The sequence below is a fragment of the Ammospiza caudacuta genome, chromosome 2, assembly GCF_027887145.1.
Source record: "Ammospiza caudacuta isolate bAmmCau1 chromosome 2, bAmmCau1.pri, whole genome shotgun sequence".
NCBI classification, from domain to species: Eukaryota; Metazoa; Chordata; class Aves; order Passeriformes; family Passerellidae; genus Ammospiza; species Ammospiza caudacuta.
The window spans coordinates 118,246,913-118,270,336 of record NC_080594.1 but is presented as its reverse complement, the minus strand read 5'-3'; the positions used below and the strand labels follow the sequence as shown (position 1 = coordinate 118,270,336).

The 23,424-nt window shown below is 39.4% G+C and overlaps 1 protein-coding gene across 1 annotated transcript in view; it reads right to left on the bottom strand.

Moving 5' to 3' along the window:
- Positions 1 to 3,164: 3,164 nt before the first annotated feature.
- Positions 3,165 to 23,424, bottom strand: part of BRWD1 (bromodomain and WD repeat domain containing 1) — a 48,599-nt gene continuing 28,339 nt past the window's right edge. The window contains exons 28-41 of the mRNA XM_058823152.1: positions 23,218 to 23,329; positions 20,163 to 20,224; positions 19,228 to 19,383; positions 18,064 to 18,184; positions 16,479 to 16,604; positions 15,487 to 15,562; positions 14,870 to 14,914; positions 14,626 to 14,772; positions 13,805 to 13,957; positions 13,372 to 13,541; positions 11,643 to 11,878; positions 10,002 to 10,193; positions 8,196 to 9,170; positions 3,165 to 5,568 (exon numbers count right to left, since the gene is read on the bottom strand). Coding sequence (XP_058679135.1) covers positions 4,430 to 5,568; positions 8,196 to 9,170; positions 10,002 to 10,193; positions 11,643 to 11,878; positions 13,372 to 13,541; positions 13,805 to 13,957; positions 14,626 to 14,772; positions 14,870 to 14,914; positions 15,487 to 15,562; positions 16,479 to 16,604; positions 18,064 to 18,184; positions 19,228 to 19,383; positions 20,163 to 20,224; positions 23,218 to 23,329 — 3,710 coding nt within the window. The 3' untranslated portion in view covers positions 3,165 to 4,429. The remainder of the gene's footprint in view (positions 5,569 to 8,195; positions 9,171 to 10,001; positions 10,194 to 11,642; positions 11,879 to 13,371; positions 13,542 to 13,804; positions 13,958 to 14,625; positions 14,773 to 14,869; positions 14,915 to 15,486; positions 15,563 to 16,478; positions 16,605 to 18,063; positions 18,185 to 19,227; positions 19,384 to 20,162; positions 20,225 to 23,217; positions 23,330 to 23,424) is intronic.

Genomic DNA, 23,424 nt, shown 5'->3' with positions numbered 1-23,424 from the left:
CACGTCCGGGCGGGTCTGGAGGGCTCGCAGAGATGGTGACTCCATCGCATCCCTGGGCAACTTCTTCCAAGGATTAACCATCCTTTCAGTGAAGAAAATCATCCAGATACCTCATTTAAACCTGCCCCGCCTCGATGCCGTTCTGTCCTGTCACTGTTCCCTGGAGCACCGCCCGACCCCCCCGCTGTGACAGCTCCCAAAAGAGGATAGAGGTGAAAGGGACAGGAACAAACCTCAGGAAATCCCAGAGTCCCGAAATCCCTGCAGGGGCTGGCAAAGCCCTCCAAGGTCACCAAGTCCCAGCTGTGCGTGCCCCATGGGCACCTTGTCCCCAGCCCAGAGCACTCAGTGCCACCTCCAGGGGACACCTGCAGGGATGGGCACTGCAAAGCTCCCTGGGCAGCCCCTGCCAAGGCCTGAGCTCCCTTTCCATGGGCAAATTGCTGCTGCTGTCCCAGCTGAGCCTGCCCTGGCCCAGCCTGAGGCCGTTCCCTCTGCTCCTGTCCCTGTTCCCTGGAGCAGAGCCCGACCCCCCGGCTGTGCCCTCCTGGCAGGGACTTGTGCAGAGCCACAAGGGCCCCTGAGCCTCCTTTGCTCCAGCCTCAGCCCCTTCCAGCTCCCTCAGCCCCTGCTGGGGCTCCAGCCCCTGCCCAGCTCCGTTCCCTGCCCTGGACACGCTCCAGCCCCTCCAGGGCTCTCCTGCAGGAGCAGAACTGGGCCCAGCCCTGGAGGGGCCTCTCAGAGCCAGCACAGAGGGAGAATCCCTGCCCTGCTCCTGCTGCACACACAATTCCCCATCCAGCCCAGCTGCCAGGGGCCTCTTGCCCCCCTGGGCACCCCTGGGCTCGTGTCCAGCCCCTGTCACAGCACCCCCAGGGCCTTTCCAGCTCTCCAGCCCCACGGGGTTGTTGTCCCTTGGCCTGGCTGAACCAAGTAAGAGCACAGTGACATCCTGTTGGAATCCTGGATGCTGAGAATTTTAAACTTTCTGTGCTGAAAGGCACAGACTCACAAGAGAACACTGCATTTGACCTGAGGCTGTGGAGAAGACTTCCAAAATTGATTGATAGCACTGGGATTACAGGCGCGTAGATGGTTAGAAGTGTGTAATACCACAGGGTGGAAAACTTAAAAGTTTGGGGTTTTAGAATACAGTAATAAATATGAAGCAAGATGGAGATTTGAGGGCCAAGGCAGGTTGTTCTTCACCTTCTTCTTCCTTACTCTCCATGGGTTTGGGTGGTATTTTGTAATTGGACAGAATAGTCTGCATTGAGGGCTTTGAGGGATGTTATCGGGTTAAAAGGGAAAATAATCTAAGTATAATTTCTTAATTGGACAGTTTAGTCTTAAAAGACCTTGTAACAAGAGATTGTTGGCCATTTTGTGCCTTGTAATGAAAGACTGCTGAACTCACAGAATCACAGAAGTTCAAGACTGGAAGAGACCTATAAGATCATCAAGTCCAGCCGATGTTCTAACTGTTCACTAGATCATGGCACCAAGTGCCACATCCAGTCTTTTTTTGAATTCTTCAAGGGATGATGACTCCACCACCTCACTGGGTAAATGATTCCAGTATCTGACCGCTCTTACTGTGAAATATTTCCTTCTTAATTCTAACTTACATCTCGCTTGACGCAACTTGAGACTGTGTCCTCTTGTTCTATCCGTTATCGCCCGGAGAAAGAGACCGACCCCCAGCTCACCACAGCCACCCTTCAGGAAGTTATGGTTGCGAGGTTGTTACACTGATAAGAAATAATAAATGCTTGAGTCCAAACATGAAATACCATCTCAAGTGCCTTCAATCCCAACCCTGACAGAAGCAGAAAACACAAACAGAGAATCCACACATCCCAGGTGTATGTACAGCTTTACTTTGGTCACTAACACATGTACATCATCAAAGCCTGGAACATGAATGAATTTGATTCCTTTACGATTCTGTCCTGCACTTTAATGCTTCCCTCTGTTCATGCTGCCTGATCACCATCACACACTCAGGTCCTGCTCTAAACAAACCAAAACACCCCCCAAAAGTCACATTAAATAAAGATCCTACTTTTAAAGGACTACTACTTTACTTCCCTGAGTACAGCTAGACAAAACCAAAAATGCTCACTTCAAGGAAGGTGAAAGGACTGCCAGTCCCACAAGAGCCACCATGCTCCTTTAATAAATTAAAAATAAATAAACTCTTTAAGGGTGAAAGACTCAAAATACTTTTCCAGTTTAATAATTTCTCTTCCCACTATGTGTACAAAATTAGGAAATACAGAGCAGCACATGCTTTGCCTAGAAAATGAAGTGTCAGGGTCCTTAAGGCAGTGACTCCTGTGGCATCTGCAGCCCCAAGGCCAGAACCTTCTCCAGCTTTCAGGGACATGAACCTGTGTGTGCAGTGACAGAACACAGCCCCTGAAAGAAATCCAGCTTTGAAAATCTAAGCCTAGACTAGAAATACAAACCCACCAGCCAAATTTTAGCTGTTCAAACTGAAAATTAACAAAAACTTTTATGTTTAATTCAATTATTCCCAAATTAGAGATTGTACTCCAGAGAACACAGAATAATCAGCTGCTAAATAATCAAGTTTATGGAAAATATAAAAAAATTAGTGGACTTCCTATCTTATAACAAAGTTTGCTCCTCGAAGAAAACACAAAGCCACCTTCAAGTTTTATCACTAAACACAACTGTGTTTGTATTTCAGAAACCAAATAAAGAATCCAGATAAACATTTATCTTGAATTTACAGAATTCTGCTGTATCCTATTGGACTATGCTCTAAATAAATCTTCCTGGGGCAAGATCAATTTAAATTATTTTTGAACTTCACATGAAGTGTTAAGGAAGAAAAAAAGAGTATTTCTCTGTGCTGAGATAACATCTGGCACAGCAAAAGTGATGGTAAATGCAAACAATGTCAGTGAGGGTGTTGGAGAAGTGGCTCTCACTGCTGGAAGCCTCATTTTTCCATGATGATTTCCATTTGTAAAAATTCTGTCATTATTCACCAGCACTGTGCAGTTGCACTGATTTTTTTACCCCCAAACCCTTCTGGATCCCTCTACCAGTCCAACCTGCTGGAAAACCAATCCCCAAACTTGCTATTTCAGTTCACATGAGCTAGGTTAGGGTAAATCTGATACTCTGCCACATTTTCTATTGAATGATAGAATGACCAAGTTTTTAATTTTTATTTTCAAAGAATGACCAAGTTTTCCAAAGTGTGAGAAAGGGAAGCTGCAGAGAAAACAAGGAACCCTGGAGTGGGAAGGAGCAGAGATTCCCTGGTTTTGGGCTGGGGGCAGCCATTGTGAGGCTCCCACCAGCACAATTCCAGGGAAAACTAAAAATTCAGAGCTGCTGTGTGGTTTTGTTATTGCCATGAGTTCAACCAGGGACTTCCACATATTTTCCTGGAGAAATTTTCCTTCTTGTCAATGAGAGCCACCTCAAACATTGTGAAAACAGGAGATATACTGCAAAGCTCAGAAACTGGCAAGGTTTAATCAATGGGAAATCCAACATTCAAACACTTTAAATATGGAGGAACAACAGAACCGTAGCAAAAAAAGGTCTGGAATGTCGGAATCCTGCACCTCAAGCTTTCCCCGCATAAAGAAAACAGAACAAGTGTTTTGTTTGTTTTTCTATTTTATAAAGAAAACACACAAAAACCCTTTTAGGCCCAAGAGTTCACCTGCATTTCATAATCTTAAAAGTTTACAGTATAGAAGTCACATTAATGATGTACTACCTGTCAGCAGAACCAAAGCCTCTGGAAGTGGCAAATAAACTTCTCCACTGGTAACTGCTTGTACAGAGCACTGAACAACTGCACTGAACCCAGCCGTGAAGTTTTCAGCCTTTTCATTCCTCTTTGGAAGCAATGTTTGCATCCACCAGGATTTTAGAGTGTGTACTATTATTTAGAAGCCTGTTACTATTGTAGATGATTTCATACAGCATTAGAGATGTTTGAAACCTGTTCTTGAATGTTGCATGACCTAGGTAGTATTTCATTGCAGCACCCATAACAATAATACTCAACATACTGCTATTAACCTGTTTGCAGTGTTTTAACATTTTTTTAAACTCTTGTTTATATGTAATAAAATACCAGTAAAGACAAAAAAATTGCCCCTATAATGAGGCACATTTTGGCATCTGTGCTAAATGCTGCTACATGGGCAGGCAAGTGCAAGTCAAAATATGAAAAAGGAGAAAGTCATCATCTAATCACATTCATAACTTTTTCATAGAAAAATATAAATATATTCCCTGAAATGTAGGACAAAGAAGAGCCAGCACCCATCACGAGTTCTAGTGCTATTACCATTAAAAAAAAAAAAGAAAATAATAAAAGAAAAACAAACAAACAAACAAACAAAGAGAGGGGCTGGCTATCCTTTAGTTAAGGTTACGTTTCACAGGCGGCCTCCTCGAGGGCTCTGTCGTCGTCGTCGTCGTGGTAGCGCACGGTGCGCCGGCCGCCGCTGCGCGTGCGGATCTTGGAGCGCCGCGGCCGCCGCCGGGCCCGGCCCAACTCCAGCTCCTCCGAGTCCTGCTCCTGGCTGCCTTTCCGCCGCTTCCTGCGCTGCGGCCGCCGCCTGCACGGCCTCAGAGAGTCGTGGCTCAGGCTCTCCTTCCTGCCCGCTTTGCATTTCCTCTTGCGCTTCCTGGTGTCCGTGGCGTCGCTGCAGATGGTGCTGTCGGTCCCAGAGTCCGAGGAGAAACACGGGAAGGTGGTTTTGGAGCTTCCTGCAGTCCCAGGTGCTTCCACATCCTCAGAGACAGAGCTTCTCTCCTCTCTCCTCTCCTCTCTTTTCCCTCCCATTTCAGATTCTCCTTCCTTTAAGTCATCCACTGGTTTTAATCTCTTGAAAGAAGCTCTAGGTTTTTTATTTGCTGCTACTCTGGTATTTTTAGTTTCAAGTTTAGCCAAGTCAGAATCTACCTCCTCTTCGGAGTTACTCGTACAATGGTTGTGGGCTGAAGCTGCCTGCCTAGAAATTCCCCAGTTTCCCCCATTTTCTACCCCGTGGTTTGTGGAATTCTCCTCTGAGGAGTCGTAGTCAAAGTTATTCAGAGCTGCAGCACAGACGGGTTTGTGTGGCTGCACGTGGTTATCACTCCGCTTCTGAGTCTCTGTCTCCGAGTCAGTCCTTTCATTCTCAGACTCAATAATATATTTCCTTTTAGAAACAGAAGATTCAGAGCAGGAAGCTTTTTTCCTACCACAAACCCGCTCACTCTCATTTTCAGACTTGGAACAAGCGTCCACCTCCGAGCTGTTGAACAGCTTCTTCCTGCAGGCTGAGGACACGCTGCCCTGGAGCTGCTTGCGGTTCTTCCTGGCTGGGTAAACACTTTCTGAGCTGGATAATTCCTCCTTTGCATCACTCATGATCTTGATCTTGCTGGCTGCCAGCGTGGCACACCTGCGGGGGTTCTTCTTCTCCCCCACGCTGCACACCCTGATGTGCTTCTTGTAGTTGATGATGCACGTCCTGTTCCTCAGCACCTTGGCACTCTGGCTGGCCTCCTCTGATGTTTGCTCTACAAAAGCAAGATGGGAAAGTTCCTTTTAGTGTCTTACATTCCTGAATTTATTAGTTTATTATGGCCAAACGCTGCCAGTTTTAATGAAATTCACAAATATTGAATTTCAAATGTTAAGTGCAATTTATCTGAATTCTTTACTAAAAATACCAGCAGTATCCCAGGGACACTTTTAACTCTTGAGATTGTCACTTTTAAAACTTTTCATGGTCTCTAAAGAGCTTTCTCTAGCATCATCCTGTTAATTAGTTAACAAATTACAAATTCTCTCACCAAACAAATGCTGTCATATTACTAATACTTGTATCATTAAAAGCTGTATTTTTCTTACTAGAGGTAGATAGAAGGTAGATACAATGTCTACATAAAAAGGTAGATAGAAGACTAGATAAGAGGTCTAAAATATGTAATTAACACTGCAACTTTTACTAGAATAGAAGTTGCAATGTTAATTACATATTTACACTTTTTATCCTAAAAAAGAAACTGTAATATTTCATGTGGATGCAAATTTCATGTGGATTTCAAATTTCAATTTATGATGGCTTCAGGTGGAGAACATTGAAACCCTTCAGCTCCTTATGACTTCAACAATCAAACTGCTGCTAACAGTGAATCTTCAATTCACTATCTTTAAAATTAATATAGAACTTCCTAATGCTGTGTTTTAAAACAAATATTCCATGTGTAAATCATGTGTTATATGAAGATCAGTGTTTCCCTTCTAAATAAGACAATTCATACATGTAAATTTTAAAAAAAGTTCTTGAAGTAAATTTAAAAATATAAACAGAGGGAAAAATTATGAGGCATAAATTCAAATGTCCAGCTTGAGTACCAATATTAACAATCTCTTCATATATCAAATCTGATCTTTATTTAAATGTAGATCCTTTTATGTATTACTCTAGTGTATTCTTATTTTTACATTTTCAAAGGATAATTAATTTCTTTTCTTTGTTATGAGCTTCCAGAAATGATACATGAATATTACTACTTGTAGTAGTTGTGTTGTGTGATTTTATGGCCAAAGCACACTTCTGCTGCACACTGCAAAATGCTGTATAAAAGGTGAATTAAGCCACAGACTAAAAAGAAGAGTTAGATCTTATATTATACACTGTCCTCCAATATTATTAAGTAGCTGGAACATAAAGCTAAAGAATAAAGTCCAGCCTTCCTGCAACACTGCCAGAATATTGAAATTATACTTTGTATACAAGATCCTAAATTTGGAACAAATCTATAATAAAAAGTATTGAAATTTTCCCCTGAACATCCAGGAATAAAAGCTGCAAAGCTACAAGCAGGTGGCACAGGCAGAAGGAGGGAGCATTACACCAAGTACCCCCAGAAACTGGAGGAGCTTTTAAAAGCCACAAAGATGTGAAAATTTGGTTGATCAGGGTGTCCTGGAGCTCAGGCCAAACTCCAAACCTGGAATACTGGGCAGGAAAATCCAGCCTGAGCTCCAAGCAGCTCAGCTGCAGGGGGCACTACAGCCCACAAGGTATTGGCACAATTTACCTGAAAACTCTGCTTTCAATCTCCTCTGAGATACAAAAACCCATGCTAAACACTCCATACCTGTAATATATATTATATATAACATAATATACATTACAGAACTACATACAGACTGTATGTATGTATAGATACACTATATATGTATGTATATAGTATATATATATATATACTATTTTACATATCAAAATAGACTTTGTATAATTTATATTATATATATTAAAAATAACTAAAGCAAAGCTTCCACATAAATTGTTTAGCTGGCTAATTGAGCAGTGTGTTATATATACAGTTACAGTTATTTTTATATATATATATATATATATATATGAACTCTATAAATATGCCCCTATAAATGTATTAAATATAAGACCTTGGGACAAAACAAGTAAATATTTCTTGTGGAAAATGGTCAAGACAGAGTCATCTTTACAGACATAGTAATTAATTAAAAAACCAATCATTTTCTTAAGATTTTTAAAGCATATTGACAGGATTGGAAGGATTGCACCAAACACCAACCTCTGAATAGTCTTTCAAATTCCAAATCAGGACTAATTTCCTGATTATATGAAGGTACAGTGTACATGACAAAAATACCCCAAACCAATCCAACTCTCTAAATCATTATCAGCCACCACACAAAGGTATGAATGATAGATAAAATTACAGAATAAAACACAAAAATAAAGGAATTTAACTTTTTGTAACAAGTGGAATATAAATCTTACTTGTGCCAAGTGCCTGTTTGTGTTAAGAACTCTACACATCATTAACAAAATAAAATCTCAAAGTCAAATCAAGTTTCAGGTTCTGGTGCACACTATGGATGTGAGAATAATTTAAATACCTTTCCATCAAATTTATTTTGGAAAATTATCAATAAAGTTACTTCAAACTGAAACTAACAGTTGTAAATCTGCTGTAGCAGAGAAAATCTCAACAGGAAATTAAGGCAAGGTAACAGAACTGCAAACCAGAGGGTTTGGTTATCTCAAAACAAGGAACTGAACAAAGAGAGAGAACACTACTCTACTGGAGATTTCCTCTGTCCTCTACTCAGTATTAAGAAATAGAGAAATTAACTTTAAAAATGTTACCTTTTCTAACTACTTTTGTTTTTCCTTTCCTCTTCCTCATCTTTGCTTTTGCAGAAGTTTCACAGAAATTGCTGTTATTGGAATCACTCTCCGAGTCCGAATCCAAAGAGCGATGGAAGCCGGAGGCAGCTCCAGATTTGGAACCCCTCACAATCTTAGTGGGCACCAAGCTCTCCCACACAAAACTCTTCTCCTCCTCTCTGGTTTCTGCTTCAGACTCTGCTGTGTCCTCTAAATCACTCAAGACTTTTGCTTTTTTTAAAGGAGGAGACAGCTGCAGCCCAGAGGCTTTCCTGCCATTCCACCTGTCCGGCTCAGAGTCCACCTCATCCTCAGAGTTGCTCACTGCAGGCTTGTGATGTGCAGGTGTTGACTGCTCAGAAACCTTTTGGCTGCCCCCATCCTCAGAATTATGGCTTTTAGAGTCCTCCTCTGAAAAGTCTAAGGTGGGACTTTTCCCTTTGGGAGACACAGAGCACACAGAGCCCCTGAGCTTGTGCCCGTTGCTCTGCCAGCTCTTCTGCTTGCTCTGCGTGTCAGGCTCAGAATCCGAACTTCCATTCTCAGACTCGCTGACAAATTTCCTTCGTGGAGCAGAACAACCAGGCTGGGAAAGAGTTTTCCTCTTGGTGAGCTGCTCTCCTATTTCTTTGTCACTCTCAGACTTGAGGCCTGCCTCATCCTCTGACCCTTCCAGCAGCATTCTCCTGGCGGCGGCCGAGGCGTTGCGGTGCGGCAGCTTCCTGTTCCTGCAGAGCCCGATGCTCTCCGAGCTCGACACCTCTTCCTCCACATCACTCATCAGCCTCAGCTTGTTGGCAGCCACAGCAGCACTCCTGCGTGGGATCTTCCTGTGCCTGCCCTTGCTGTTCCTGAGGGACTCGGATGTCATTGCTGAAGTGTTTTCAGAGTCACTTCCATATAACTTTTTCCTGACTGTTTTCCTTGTGTTCCCATTCTCCTGAAGAAGTGTTCCTGTAAAGGAAAGTAGAGATTAATATCTTACATATGGAACAGCAGCTTTGAAACCTTGTCAAAACAGGGACAGGTTCAACCCACAGACATGCATGAAATATAAGCCCATGTGACAGTCAGTTGCTTTTGCTGTCATAAATTTCAGATTCATGTGGTTGCACATTCTGGTTTTGTTTTTTCTTAAGATATGTTGCAAGTCATTCCCTCTCACCCAGCTCTGGGTTTCTGCCCTTCCCCTAGTCATGAAAAAATCTTTTAAGAAGTTGAAGGTAGTTATCTGAGAGCTTCAAAATTAGCACCAGTGTGGCCATTATATTTTCTGAAAAATCCTTTCCTTAGGATTTTTCCTCCTGAGAAGCTGAGAGGCCTCAGGAACAAAATGTAAACAATGATTGTCTGCTGCTGTGGGATGCAACAGGTGCATCTGGGATTGGTCTCATGTGGTTGTTTCTAATTAATGGCCAATCACAGTCAGCTGGCTTGGACTCTGAGACACAAGCCTTTGTTATTCATTCCTTCTTTTTCTATTCTTAGCCAGCCTTCTGATGAAATCCTTTCTTCTATTCTTTTAGTATAGTTTTAATATAATATATATCATAAAATAATAAAATAATAAATCAGCCTTCTGAAACATGGAGCCAGATCCTCGTCTCCTCCCTCATCCTCAGACCCCTGTGAACACTGTCACACATCAGTAAAAAAAGAGAGTATCTTACACATAAAACAATTTAAAAAATGCTAACTCCACTCAGTTATTTTTTATAAATATAAAAATATAAATAAAATAATTAGGATTTTTCTTGCTGTTGACAAGGCACTCCTGGCCCCCACCTGTCTGTTTCCTCTGAGCAGCTCGGTTGCGAGTCAGCCTGCGGCTGCTGTTCCTCCTGCACACCCCGTTGGGCAGGGGAGAGGGGGCCACAGGAGCCCCAGCACAGCCTTTGCTGTCTTCTGAGCTGCTTGAGGAGGATGAAGATGAAGAGGAAGAAGATGAAGAAACCCCAGAACCTTCTATTTCACTCTCTGTTAAAAAAAAAAGCAATTGGCAGTTAGAAATCTAAACAGCTTCCAGTTAAGAGTTACATTTTGCTGATCCTGGAATCTTCAGAATTTTCTCAAATTATCTTAAAATGCATTCTCATGCCTGAATATCAAACTGATATCTCAACAAAATCCATATTCATACAGTGTTCAGTGATAGGAAGCTTCTTAAACCTGTATTAAAACTTCAATTATAATAAAACACCTCTTTTCTAACACCAGATTTAAGTAAAAAGCATGTTTATAAAAAACCCCAAAGCACAGAACATTTTCTAACAGATTTTACCAGAACTTGCATTCTTATTCTTTGAAATAAGCTGAATTTTTTCAAGGTGAGGTGTAGGGGAAAAGGGAAAGCTTTAAAGTGTCAGGGAATTTCTGTCATTTGCTAATTGTGGATAAGAAGTTTTATATAACATATATATAAATATATGGGCATATAACCTGTATTTTATATAATAGCAATTATCAAATACTCTGTAAGAAGTTTTATGTAATATAAATATACATATATGGGCATACAACCTGTATTTTATACAATATCAATTATCAAATACTCTATAAGAAGTTTTATACAACATATATAAAATATATATATAGGTGTATATATATTTTTTTATATACATATATGGGCATACCTATATTTTATATAGAATCAATTATCAAATACGCTATAAGAAGTTTTATATAATATATATAAAATATATATATAGGTATATACATATATATATATGGGCATACCTATATTTTATATAGAATCAATTATCAAATACTCTATAAGAAGTTTTATATACATATATAAAATATATATATAGGTATATACATATATATATATATGGGCATACCTATATTTTATATAGAATCAATTATCAAATACTCTATAAGAAGTTTTATATAACATATATAAAATATATATATAGGTATAAATATATATTATATATACATATATGGGCATACCTTTATTTTATATAGAATCAATTATCAAATACTCTATAAAAAGTTTTATATAATATAAATATACATATATGGGCATACAACCTGTATTTTATACAATATCAATTATCAAATACACTGTAAGAAGTTTTATATAATATAAATATACGGGCATACAACCTGTATTTTATATAGTAGCAATCATCAAACACTCTATGCTCTTCTGTTGACACATTTCTTCATTAATAAAAGTAAATTTACTACATACTATTTCAAATGGTATATATAGTAAATAGTATATATAGTAAATATACTATTTCAAAGCAAAAAAATTATATCTAGTACACAAATACTTTTGTAACATTCATTGTAAATAATCTAAGTGTCCAAAATCCAGTAAAACACAAAACTGTGCCTCACACAAAAACCCTAACCCTTGTGGAAAAAAATTCCCATTAAAAACACAAAGCTCATTTTGCAGCAATTGTAAATGCTGACCTGATGACAAAGCAGAGCAGTTGGCCAGTGGTGTGGATCTGGCTTTCCCATTCCTCTCAAAGGATGCCAGGCAGGCGGAGTCGGAGGATTCTCCTGAGGAGCTGTGCTGGTAGGAGCCAGGGTTGGCTTTATGGCTTGTGACACAGGCAGCTCTGCTTGAGGTAGGCTGAGCAAAAGCATCTTCCTGCTCAGATTCGAGTTTGGCCTGAGACTTGAGTGGCTTCTGCTTCAGATTTCTAGAGAGTGAAAGTAGGAGAGAGAAGACAACAGCATTTAATTCACTTTTTTATTTCTAGGAGGGTTTTTTATGAGCTAATGTGGTGTGGGACAGTTTTACCTCTGGCAAGGATAAACATGAACATTTACTAAACATTAAAAACATTTACTTTGATTAAATAACAGTCTGCAGTCCTAGGCAGTCACACAAGAGGAGACAATCTCTGTCTGCTCTGAGAAACAGAATTTAATGGTGGATGTCCCCCAGACAATTCATGTTCTCTCATTTCCACTGCAGCAGCCTCAATTCCTGCTGGACTCCCAGCCTCTGGTTAGGTGCACATGAGCCTCCAACTAAATGCTATACAGGCAAATTATTATTATTATTATTATTATTATTATTATTATTATTATTATTATTATTATTATTATTATTATTATTATTATTACAAATAAACCAAGTTCCCAACACACACAGAAGGTGGAACCCTGCAGTTCACTATTTAAAATAAAGAAAATTTCACTAAACTGATCCTTCCTTATCTCCACATGCCTGAGTGCTGCCTGCCATCCTGCTCAATCCATTATTTTCACCCACAGAACTGTTTTTTTGTCAGTTTTTTCTTTACATTGCAGGTTTTCAGACATTCATCCAGGTGCACAAGGTAATTTCTGTTATCCCAAACCTCACTTCTGCTGTGCCCCACTGAACAATCCCACACAATTCTCCAGATGTGAGCACAAATGAGATTCAAAAGACAATTTCTGCCTGTCCTGGTGGGTGGTTATTTTAAAATATAAAAGTAATCCCATGAAATAAGGTTTGGGGGTTTTAAAATTAAGTTTGGGGGGGGTTTTTTGTTTGGGGGTTTTTCTGGTTTTTAAAATTTTTTTAAAATTAAAACTCTTTCTCTTGCCCTTTCCCTGCCAGAGAAGGAAGACTGGACAGCAGCAGAAGGGAGAAGTTCAGTGTCAGTAATTTACCACATTTAGCTTTTGTATTCTGTTCCACATGCAAATTAGGAAAATTAGTTAATCATGTCAAACAGCAGTTGTGTCAAAAGCTTGGTTTGCCTTCAAGAGAAAAGGCAAATCTGGCTCCTAACTGAAAGCTACAGCAAGTGACAATTTCTAGAAATTCCACAGGACTGACTGTATTCTGTATGTAACAAAATATGTAATTAATGCAGATTTTCATGTTTGTAATATATCCAGAAAGTAATCTTTGTTTCATTCCTCATGATTTTAGTTAAATATTGATTTTCTGATTCAAATATTAAAGAAAAACTCAACCTTTTCTACCCTTCTGTCTCCAGGTATTTCTCAGTTTTATACTATAAAAAGTCCCTGTTTTTTTAACATATTCTTTCTACTGCATGAAAATTATAAAAAGTTTCACTGGGGTTATAAATCATTTAAAAAGTCAGTTGTTCCCCTCTTCACAGACTAAATGTGAGAATCAATATGAGTATCAGTCAGCTGAGAAATCTTTACAGCTCCATGATTTGATTACCTGAGCATTTTGGTGGGCTGCTGCACTGAACTTTGATTATTGAATCTTCTGCTGTACCTCTGGTTTCTCCTTAGCTTCTCATTCTGTTTCTGCCCATTTTTGAAATCTGAAACAATCCTTCGGATTTTCTCTTCAAACAGTGCTGACAATCTCAAGGTCATACTGTAAATCTGGGTAAGGAAGTGCTTTCTATTAAAAACAGAGCCTTTGATCCAAGATTAATATTTGTAATATTAAAAACTGCATAAAAAAGCAACAGGAAAAGCACAAACAGTTGTGTGTAACACCAAATAAACAGAAAATTACATATTAAATATTTTTCTTCTATTTCTCCCCACTATTTACCCAGCCAGGAGCTTTATCAAAAGTACTGATAAACAAATTGCAAAATAAAATTTATTTCATTCACAAACCCCCAGATAGTGACAGCTACCTTTGACTTTTTGTTTGGAGTATAAGATTTTGCATTACTGAATATCAGTCTGATATCTTTGCACAGTTCCATTGGAGTGTCATAATTCCCAGCTTCCAGGGTTTCCTTCACTGTACCAAAATCCATTGGAGTGTCTATAATATGTCTGTAATCCTATAAAAAATATGAAAAAAAAATCTGTGAAAGTATCAAGGAAAAAAAACCTTTTGAATTTTATTTGGCATTTTGGAGTAGCTAAAATTACACAATTATCTTCAGCAGCAGTGAAAAAGGAAGCACCACAGCAGAAAGAAATACTTTTGCTGAGACAGTTTGATTTAAAATCTCCTTTTTCATTATCCCATGAATTTTACTGTGAGAAACAACAGATCTATTATAAAAAACAGCAAAAAAAAAAAAAAAAAAAAGAAAAAATCCCCAAAACACAACAACCACACAAAAAGCCCCAAATCAAACCCCATCAAAACACCTCAAGCTCTCCTTGTTTTTTAGAGAACCTCAAGATGTTTTTAAACCCTGAAGTGAGACTTAAAATATGGAGTTACCAGGAGAAGTTATGTGCTGTAAAGAATTTCTTTTTTCCTTTAGATTAAATTTGTTGGGTTTTTAGAGGGACAAAGAGATTGAGGGAGTAGTAAGATTACCACGAACAGCTAAAAAAAGAGGGAAAAAATCAAATTCATAGCTCAGGCTCAGGAAACAGATTTTAGACCTTCAAGATACTCATTTTAATTAAGAAAAGACAGATTTTTCTAAAATAATCCCCTTACAAGGCACAGCAAGAAAAGAAGAATCTATTAAGGTTATCAAGTACAACTTACAGGATATTGATCCAAATCAACTGGCTGCCTGAAAGGTTCAGAATCCTCACACTGGAAAATTAAATTCACCAGTTCCATGCACTGCTTCTTCCAGCAGTTTTCATCATAGCCACTTTTCAGGTTTTTCCCTTTTTTTAAGCCCCGTCCCTTGAGGGGGAAAAGAAGTTAGGGAAGGTATTATTGGAATACAGCAAGAAAAAATTCAACCTGATTTGGGTTATAAGGTAAAGATTGGCCAACTCACTTTTCTTCTTCTGTATGATGTTCTTGGAACACATTTTTCATCATCCTGCACAAAATAAAATCAATTATCTTAAAGTGATATAGGTAAAAAATAGGTGATGGAGGTTAAAACTGTCATTAGATTTGAAACTGTGGTAAAATTAAATTTTCTTCTTAATTCAAAAGATGAGGATAAAAAATACACCACAGCATCTGGGAGAGTTGGAAAGAAATATCCTAGATAAGGACAAGAGCTGGAGTCTGGAATCTTCAGTGGTTTGAGAAAAGGAAAAACCACCATCAGAAATTGCAATTAGAAGTTACTCAACAGCTTTGAACTTCAGTCACTAAATATTACCAGCAATGCAATTCACTAATAAATGACATAAAATAATAATATATATTATAAATATAATATAATATAATATAATATAATATAATATAATATAATATAATATAATATAATATAATATAATATAATATAATGACATAAAACAGTCATAAAAATTCCTAATATAGCCCATGTTTGTATTAGCTATATAAATAACTCAGCAATTTTACCAACAATATTTGAAGGTTGTTGGTATTTTCTTACCACCATAAATTACTGGAATTTTCCACAAAAAACTCACAACTTACCAGATCAGCATCATGACAATCTTGCTCATCATCTGTTGTGCTACATAATTCAAAAATATTTGTACAGTCCTGGTCACTGCAATGCAATTAAATCTCTGTTATTGGAATAGCAGAGATGTTGTTATTTCCTAAATTCAACTCAGCCACAACCAAGTGCTCCATATTAAAGGGAAGACAGGAACTGAGCATTAAGCAGAATATAAAAATCAGGATTAGGGATTTGAAAGGGGCCTGCCCAGCTGCAGGAAGGCTGCCCAAACTTATTTCTAAATAAACCTCTCAGTTTATTTTAACTTCTCAATTAAGTCAGACAAGCTCCAACAGGAACTTGTACACAGGACAGCACAGAAATCACATTTTACAGGCTGAGCTACTTAACATACTCAATCTCAAGTGCCACTTTGGGTCTGTAACACCAGGAAAAAAGGTAAAATGCCTCTAAGCTAAACATGCTAGTGTTTAAGGTAACACTCAGAATGAGACACCCGTCCTCCCAAGTGCACTGAAAATCAAAGCTCACCACACAGGGATCCTGAGCTGTTTTTACATTCCTCTCTTCAAAAGCACCAGTATTACAGCGACCTGTGTGGGTCGCTGCTGGTGAGAGAGAGACGGTGAATCTTGTTTCTTGAATCAGAAGGCTTGATTTATTAATATATGATATAATACATTATTACTATACTAAATAGAATATAGAGAGAGGTTTGCAGAGCAGCTAGCTAAGCTAAGAATAGATAGAAAAGAATCTACAACAAAGTTGTGTTCAAGGACTCAGTCCCCTGGCTTGCACTGATGATTGGCCCTTAATTATAAACATAGAACATGAGCCAATCAAGGTGTTCCTGTTGCATTCCCCAGCAGCTGATAATAATTGTTTACCTTCTCTTCGGGGGCCTCCCGAAGACGCAGAAATGTGAAAGAAAGGATTTCTGTGGAGAAATGTCTGCGACACACCAGGATTCAAGCATTATTCAGATTAAAATGCCACTTACTTGATAAACTTTAGGAGCTGGGTGGTGATTTTTTTGGCAGCTCTGGCAATAGCACTCCCAGGCTCGTTGAAGGTTCTGGCATTGCTTTCAATGTATCTCACTTCCCAAACCAATGCTGAAATTCTCCTTCAAATTAGAAAATATTGCACCTTTAATACTACAGAAAAGCTTAAAACCAGCAAAAATTATAATCTCTGTAGTTTTCTCTCCATTTAGATTTAGATGTCCTCTGTTTTATGGCCCTTCAGGGCAGTCTCAAACTTCTCCTTTCCATGGAAAACCCAAGGAAGCAGAACCAGCAATGCACAGCTTTCATCACTCATTTCCCAACTCGTTATTAATAATGAGTTGGGCAGTTTGGTACATAAAAACTCAGTTAATGCAGCTGGCTAAGTAAGCACCAGCATTTGTTACCCCTAAATCACAAAATATCACTGAAATCATCCCAAGGACTGTGGATTTCCTGGATTCTTTAAAAAACACAATCATTTTTAAAAAGCTTACATTTGATTTATTCAAAAGGAGGGGGAAAAATATAATTTAATCACTACTCTAAATGATCACATTTCTTCTGGAAATATCAGAAGCTGCTTGTTACAAAGGCTTGAGAAATGGAACACAAGTCATATCTGAGGAACTTTTAATGTATAAATGCAAAGCACAAGCAATTAAAAAGGAGTGACAAGAGCTTTGTCCAATTACATTTTTAAGATATGATGTTTCTTTCTGTTTTCCCTTAAAGACCTTGCTTTGAGGCCAACTGACCACTGAAAACAGTGCCCCCTGTAAAATGACAGATGTAAAATCTTTAAAATATTATTTGAGAAACTGCTACAAATTGAAATTATAACTTGGTAGAAATGAGCTGCCACAAGCCTGTAATTTCATTTTTACAACTCATTTTCCCATTTCTTTATTCCTGTGAAGCAGAGATACCCTGAGTCTGCAGTTCTTCACCTATAGAAGTTCCAATTATTTCACAAAATATTTTTTCCATCTTATACAGGAGGAAAATCACTATTAATGCCTCTTCACTGTATTTACAGACACACTGAATGCAGGTCTAGATGAAGAATATACTTAGATATATATTCAAGCTATGGCTGACCAGCACATCCAGCAAACCACAGCTTTGTCATCATTACACTCTTCCCTCTATCTCCTCTGTAAGTTTTTATCATTTAAAATGCTGCTGTTTATATTTAACATTTCACCTCTTGTGTTTAAACTCATTTCTGAAAACAGCAACAGCTTAACCTTCTTCACGTTCAACATAACTCAAGGACAGCACTTCAAAATCTGAATTTAAAGTAACTGCAGGGAGTTTTTTCCCATCTGGTGGTTTGAAATGGTGGATTGCTCTGAGCAGGGGTGTCGGGTTGCTGGAATTCAGCGCTCACCTGTAGAAGCTGAATTCAGCACTCACCTGTAGAAGCTGGAATTCAGCACTCACCTGTAGAAGCTGGAATTCAGCACTCACCTGTAGAAGCTGAATTCAGCACTCACCTGTAGAAGCTGAATTCAGCACTCACCTGTAGAAGCTGAATTCAGCACTCACCTGTAGAAGCTGGAATTCAGCACTCACCTGTAGAAGCGGTTGGCCAGGCGGGTGCGGATGGTGGTCAGGTCCGTGGGGTACGCGACCACCGTGCAGTACTTGGGGTACGTGCACAGGTCCACAGGGCCAGCAAAGGCTGCTGAGATGTCTGGTGAAAAACAGCAACAACAGCAACATTTTACTGTTTGACTTCACTTCTGGCCTTCCAGGGCCTGAAGGAGCTGATAGGAAAGAGACAATTTCCAGGGGATGGAGGGACAGCACAGGGAACGGCTTCAAACTGACAGAGAGCAGGGCTGGATGGGAGACTGAGAATTAGGAATTGTTCCTGGCAGGGTGGGCAGGGCTGGGATGGAATTCCATCCCTGCATCCCTGGCAGTGCCCAAGGCCAGGCTGGGCACTGGGGCTTGGAGCAGCCTGGGACAGTGGGAGGTGTCCCTGCCATGGGATGATTTTTAAGATTCTTTCCAACTCAATCCATTCTATGATTCTACAAGTGTCCTGCCTTGGCTTCTCTTTTTAGTGCAGGAAGTTTTGTGTTTTGCCTTTTTCTTCCTTCTCCTTTTGATTACCTCCCAGTGAACCAATAAACCTTTGTGAGGGAAAGCCTTGGTAACATTTTCATTTCATTCCCTTGTGGCACAACACACTGCCAAAGTTATAAAGCACTATGAGGGCACTTTTGGATTCAGCAAAGTCCATGATCCTCTTCCTGATGATTCTTAGGATCATCCTTGATTTCTGCAATATGCCAGCACTCCATATCTCCCATTTCTGATGCCATTTCTGAGGATAATGACCTAGAAAACTGTTTCATATCAAGATGTGGCTTCAGATTTGGAGTTGAATAAGCATATTGAAAAGAAGAAAAATAAAAGAAGAAAAATCAAAGAGAGATTAATATTCCTGCCCATGGCAGGAACTGGACTGGTTTTCAGGTTCCTCCCAACCCAAGCCATTCTGGGATTTTATTTCAAAGCCTGCAGGTCCATGACAAATGAGATGGATGTTAAAAGCCAATGATGTACAAAATCAGAGATCTCAGTACAAACACCAAGAGCTGCACAGAAGAACATTTTCTCACTAAAATACTTTATGACAGGGAATTTTTAAAGGATGCCATGGATATTCCAGGCTGTTTATAAATGTACCATGAGGAGAAAAGCACCTGATGCTCGGCTCACACTCACCAAGGGTCATGAGCTGATCAATGCCACGGATAATCCGCTCACAGGCCTCATCCCGGGACTTCATCCCCCACTCCCCCTCCTGGGGCTTGTACAGGAGCTTCTCCACCTCCTCCAGGGTCACTGAGACACTTGCTCCCAATTCCTCAGGCTGATCAACTGCAGACAGCAAATGGGGAAGGAGTGAGAACAAGATAAATTGTTGAGCACTCACAGTTATTAAATTATTGTGTGCTTGTAACTGACGAAAAAATTCTTGCCTTGAAATAGAGTTTAATGCTAAGGCTGTGGGGAAAAAATTATACAAAATGGATACAAACAGTAAAATGTTTAAAATACTATTTTTCTGCAGTTTTGAATTAAGTTTATTACCTTTCTGACAGCTTATTCAGTAACTACTTCCTCAGTATCTCCCAACCATTCCTCCCCCCTCCCAGCTGGTACTGACAAGTACTGGAAAAGTGAAACATTAAGACAAACCACAAATTCCACTCTTTTATTTACAGATAATCTGGATTTGACCAGCAAACTTTATAAATTGTTGGTTTTAAACTATGTGCAGTAAGGGTTTGCTGACTGGAAATTATTTTATTTATTGTCTTCTTACGTCCCCTTGTATTATGGTACACTACAACAAATTCATAGTTTGAAACTTGAGATGTTTTCTGAAATCTGCCATTTGGAAGTAGCAGGTTTATTCCATAAGTCAGAGCTACACATTTAAAGTACTTTTTAAAAAATTGCCCTGAAGATGCAAAAGGAAAAAAATATAGGTGTATTCAAATTATTTCACTAAATCTGAATCAATATTGTCTTTAAGACAGGAGTCATCTGCATGAAACAAAGAAACTGGAAAGAGAGAGAAGCATATTAAGCTTTATTTAAAAAACTTTATAAAACTTAATAAAATTAAGTTTTATTAAGGGGTTTTTACCTACCATTATCAGGGACTGGTTCCATGTCCCACGGGCTCAGCTTCTCAATTTCACCATTGTCCCATCTGTTCACCAAGTAAAAAAAACCACAAAATTTACTTTGACTGCAAACATACTTGAATTTTAGCTATAAGCATTGTATTTAAATTACAGCTATTTGTAGGCATTGACAAATACTCTGTATAAACATGTACAGAAACAAAGGCATTGGTTTGCAATCAGCAAAAATTGATTCTTCATAATCAATTTCAGGTTAAAATTGTGCTCCTGATTTTGATGCATCCAACTTACCCAATACATAAATCAATTTTACAAAGCCTGTATCAAGAAGATGAAGAAAATTAAGCTGCACATTTGGAAAAGTGAGATAACATCAAGGGGAATATTTGAGAAAAAACACAGGAGATTTTTTTGCTGGTCACGGCAGGAGTTGTGCAAGTCCATGGATGAAGGAAGAACAGGAAGTGAGACATTTCATGGTAGCACTTCCATTTATGAGGCAGAGGGCAGTAAGACAAAGAAAAGAATAAATATAAAATGAAGAAACTGAAGTTAATTAAGGTTCAAGAAAAACCAAAAGTAAGACAGGTGCTCTTGACAGACCTGGATATTCACTGTGAGACTGAACTACAAGGTGTGTGATCATTCTGAGATCTCTCCAAATCCCACCACATTTGGGCAGATTTTTACATGTTTTTAAAAATACATAAAATACCAATAAATTTTGCTATCTCCAAGGTAAGAAATGTCTGACAGGATCAGCCTCACACCTCACTGATGCAGACAGGCAGAAGTGCCCTGTACAGATGGAGTGCTGGATCCTTCCTACAGCTGGGTTAATCCTTTCTCTCCCTTTTTTATTTCTTATTACAAGCACATCCCAGATATCAATAGATCAGACTGCACTTCACCAATTTCCCTCCAGAGCTTTGCCAGCAGTTTCCTGTCAGAGCTCTCCAAATTCCTGTCTACTTCTGATGCATTAATAAACTCAGATATTTGCTCTAATGCCTCCTGTGCATTTATTTCAAACCAACTGCAAACTGCAATGATCATGCTCAGAGCATTCTGTAACTAAACCCCTGCTCTGGCCAGAGCAGCTCTCCCTTGCTTTGGATCTCCCAATGCCTTGGAACACTTGGATCATTCAGTCTGTTGGATTTTTATAAACTAAGAGTCCTAAAGGTTGATCTGTTCAGTTCTCCTCCCCAGTTACTGTACAATACTTCACAAGCTGTTGATATTCACAAATGGAAATATTAATTCATCATTTTGCATGTAAGACTTTATCAAGAGTTCAGCACAGCTTAAGCCCCACTTAGTTCTGCTTAAGTTTCACTCATCCAGGTATAAATGAAGCTGCTTCTACACCAACACCTATTATTGACTTGCCAATTAAATAACAAAAAAATTAAAATTATCTTCAATTCATTTCTTTTCCAAACAACACTAACAGTGATAAACTGAAGTAAGTGTGACAAAAACAGCAACAGATCCAGCCAAGTCACAAAATCTATATATAACTGCCAAACACTCCAGATATTTTCATAGACCTATCCTAGGATTCTGCTCAAGAAGAGCCAGACAGAATAAAGTCCTTTTGGAAAAGGATCTTAAGGAACACAGCATTCCTTCCTTCAAAGCAGCTCTAGACTTTTCTGGTAAAGGCTGATGCATTAAAATATTGAAATATCCCTTAGATCTCACAGGAGAAAGGAGCTCAGGAAATTTGCACCAGGCTTTTGTTCATGACTGGAAACTGGATTTGGAACTGGCCAAGAAAAATCCGAAGCCCACCTGAACTTGCTCCTAAGGAACATCTGTGGCACAACAAAACACATGGAATGGATGGAGTATGGAAGGGAGGGTTAACAGGCAAGAATTTCAGTCTGGGAGTTACTTCAACCTTCCCACCAAGGAAAATCATTGAGACAGAAGACAAGTAGATGAGACAAGGAATCAAAACATGTAACCCAGCCTTGGCAGTCTCAGTGGATTGTCTATTAGCTATAAAATTTCACTTCTTTGTGGTGAGCAACAGGTTCAAAAGCCTTTGAGTGAAAAAACAATTAAGAAGTCCTCCAACAATTAAACTGTGACATGGGAATTATCTCTTGGCATGATGGAAATAGGAATATTGAATATTCACTGTTTATTCTCCTTACAGTCCTCCCTTGCTGGGAGAAACCAAACCAAGCAAACTCCCAGATTTATCCTTTCAGTGCACAAAGGAGGTGACAAGAAGGCTGGAGAGGGATGTTCACAATGGAGTGAAGGACAAGGGGGAATGGCCTTAAGCTGTAGGAGGGAAGGGTTAGATTAGAAACTGCAGAGGAACTCTTGACTCTGAGGGTGGTGAGGCACTGACGCAGGCTGCCCACAGTTGTGGTTCCCTCATCCCTGAAGTGTCCAAGGCCAGGCTGTTTGGAGCTCTGAGTAACCTGGGAGAGCAGAAGGTGTCCCTGCCTATGGCAAGGGGGTGGGACAAGACTGTCTTCAGGGTCCCTTCCAACCCAAACCATTCTGTGAATTCCAGACAGTTTGGACAGGGCAAGTCAAGGTCAGTATCCTGAGTCTGAGCACTGAAGTCCAGAGATATCTTTGTTTACCCTTCCCCTCCTTTGTGCCAAGGCCTGTTTGTTGATATGAAAAGGGGGCACAATGTGAAAGACAAAGTGTGAGGACTTGAGGCATTAAGGATGTCAGCAACCACAGAGGAGATTCAGCATCCCCAAATCAACCATCAGTACAGACCAATAATTAAAGTCCACAGAAAACTGCACTGCTTGCTTTGTGGAAGGGACACACAACTCCTCAGTACAGGAAATGTGAAGGGGTCAACAACTGCTTTTACTGTATTCCTACTCATTAACAAGCTGCCACAAGCTATTACATATCCACACTGTGCTACAGCAGCAACTTAAAACCATTAAAAAGTGACAATAGCAGGAGTAAAATAACTGAAGTGAACAATTTATACATTGCCATAGCAATGAGGCAGTTGTGTGACAGCAAATGCACTCTAATAACACTGCAAATCCAATCTCTGTGTACTCACTTGACACTGTAGCACTGGAAGTGACTGTCTGGATACTGAGGCTGGTAAGGCTCCTGACCCAGCACTGTCCCAAACCACCAGGCATCGTCAATAATGGAGCGGAACCTGTCGGCTGCAGCAAACACAGACACTCTGCTGAGAGCAGCATTTCACTCTGGGGCTGCCACAAGCCATCACAAAAACTTCTGATAACTGTACTGCTTGATT